General features: G+C 36.5%; 1 protein-coding gene across 1 annotated transcript; it reads right to left on the minus strand.

Moving 5' to 3' along the window:
• On the minus strand, positions 1-1,321 carry LOC112524774. Its single transcript, XM_025134728.1, has 2 exons — positions 1,128-1,321; positions 1-60 (listed from the first exon to the last, which is right to left on the minus strand). The coding sequence occupies exons 1-2, from the start codon at positions 1,254-1,256 to the stop codon at positions 1-3; spliced, it is 189 nt and encodes a 62-aa protein (XP_024990496.1). The 5' UTR covers positions 1,257-1,321.
• Between the last annotated feature and the right edge of the window lie 652 nt (positions 1,322-1,973).

The following is a 1,973-nucleotide window of genomic DNA, read 5'->3' on the forward strand; positions in this document are numbered from 1 at the left end:
TCATTCTTTGCCAGGCTGTTGCACTTTATCCGCGTTAATACTTTCAATTGGAGGTAGCGTCTGCAGACCAAACAAATACGAATGTTAGGAAGAGTGGTACCATTTATACAATAAGAATTCATGCATTAGTACAGCTTAAACAGTATATAAATCATTCGATCTTGGTTCTGTAGACCCATTTTTGTAGTGTTTCAGGATTACTGCTGTGAATAAAGAATACACGGACAATGAAAAAAATAACGTATTAGCAAGAAGAGAAAAACAAATTCATGAATTATCTCGGTCACAAAACGAATGCCAAAAGATCTTTGTTGCAAATTGGATCCCCATGCACTATTGTTAGAACACTATGTCATAAAGAAGCAATAACCATTGGTTGACTAAGGGGCCATTAACCCAAACTCTTACGAGGTAAGCGCTTATGATAAAAGTCAATCGCTCTCACTTACCTTACTGGGTAAGATTCTAATGGGACGCAGATTGGGACTGGCCGTACCACTTAGGGTCGACATATAAGCCAACGGTCATAGCATTAAAACGAAATCGTACGCAACAATTTATCCGGTAAATGATAACTGGGTAAGAGTCGTCACCCTCACTTAACGTGTAAGAATCTCGGCCCTTGCATCGTTCTTAACGTTAAGATTCTCGGTTAGTGCCATAAACTACCCCCTTCTTCTAGAAACCGGGTGCTTTTCAAACTCAATACCTTCAAGTTACCAACATTATTCTATTGAAATGTGGTGTTCCATTTTCCAATCAAACAAGTTAAATTCCATATCAATTGTGAAGCTGGAAACTAGAACCTAATTAAGAACTGAAGTCAAAAACTAAGAAATAGTTGGAGTAATAAGATTTTGAACAAGAAATCCGATAGCTCACAGTTACATTGGGTTCACTCGTTGCGACATTTCATCGAACAGTTAATATGCATAGTCGATGAGAGGGAATATACTATCACCAACGCAGAAAATTTAGTTCACAAAATTCAGTTTTAGGTCTTCAAGAATTACTCAATGATATCATATATGGACTAATAGGAATCTCTATCTCACACAAACAAATAAGAGGAACACAACGAGATATTTTGTGTGTATATATAGCGACAACGAGAGAAGAACACAAACCAAATCAGGCTTGAAGATGTTATGCACGATGGATGCACCAGTGAGCAGTGAAACAACGACGACCACCGTCGACCATGCCATTGACGGAGTACCCGTCGGCTGCTTACCGCCGAATTTCCGTTTCATCATTTACCGATGGCGAAGATCCAGCAAAGTATCATGGCCTATGGCTATTCCACGCACACTTTTTATCATATTTCAATTTTGACCCAAATCTTACGGAAAGTGCATAAAGTACCTTATAAAGTGTAAGGCTTTTCAAAATAACCACCCTATTCAGAGGTGTAAGGGCCGTTTACCAAACATTCTCCCGGGTAAGACTTACCAACTCACATTACCTTACCGGATGAATATGGTAAGGACCAAGAACCTTACTCAGTAAGAGGGAGACAAGGACCGAGAGTCTTACTCAGTAAGTGAGAACGACAACTCTTACCATGGTAAACGTTTACTGGATAAATTGTTACATACGAGGTCGTTTTAATAGACTAAAATCTATCCTAAAACTTATTACTCGCTCCGATTCTAAAAATGTAACTATTGACTAAACAAATGCTTCCTCTGAGAGATGTTGAAACGAAAAAAAACATGATTTTAAAAATATTTATTTTTTAATTAATTAAATGACAGTTTTACTTTTAATAATATAATTTTTTTTCTCGTCCTCATAATTAAGAATAGAATGAGAAGTAGACATTTTTCTTTAAAAATCGACACTTATTTTTTAAACAAACAAAAATAAAAAGGTGGACCATTATTTTGGAACGGACGAAGTAACAACTTTGTATTAAAATTTTACTAAAAGAAGACCTGAGACAAACACAAGTTAGGTTGATTGTGTTGAAG

The sequence above is a fragment of the Cynara cardunculus genome, assembly GCF_001531365.2.
Source record: "Cynara cardunculus var. scolymus isolate 2C chromosome LG 13, CcrdV1, whole genome shotgun sequence".
In the NCBI taxonomy this organism is placed as follows: Eukaryota; Viridiplantae; Streptophyta; class Magnoliopsida; order Asterales; family Asteraceae; genus Cynara; species Cynara cardunculus.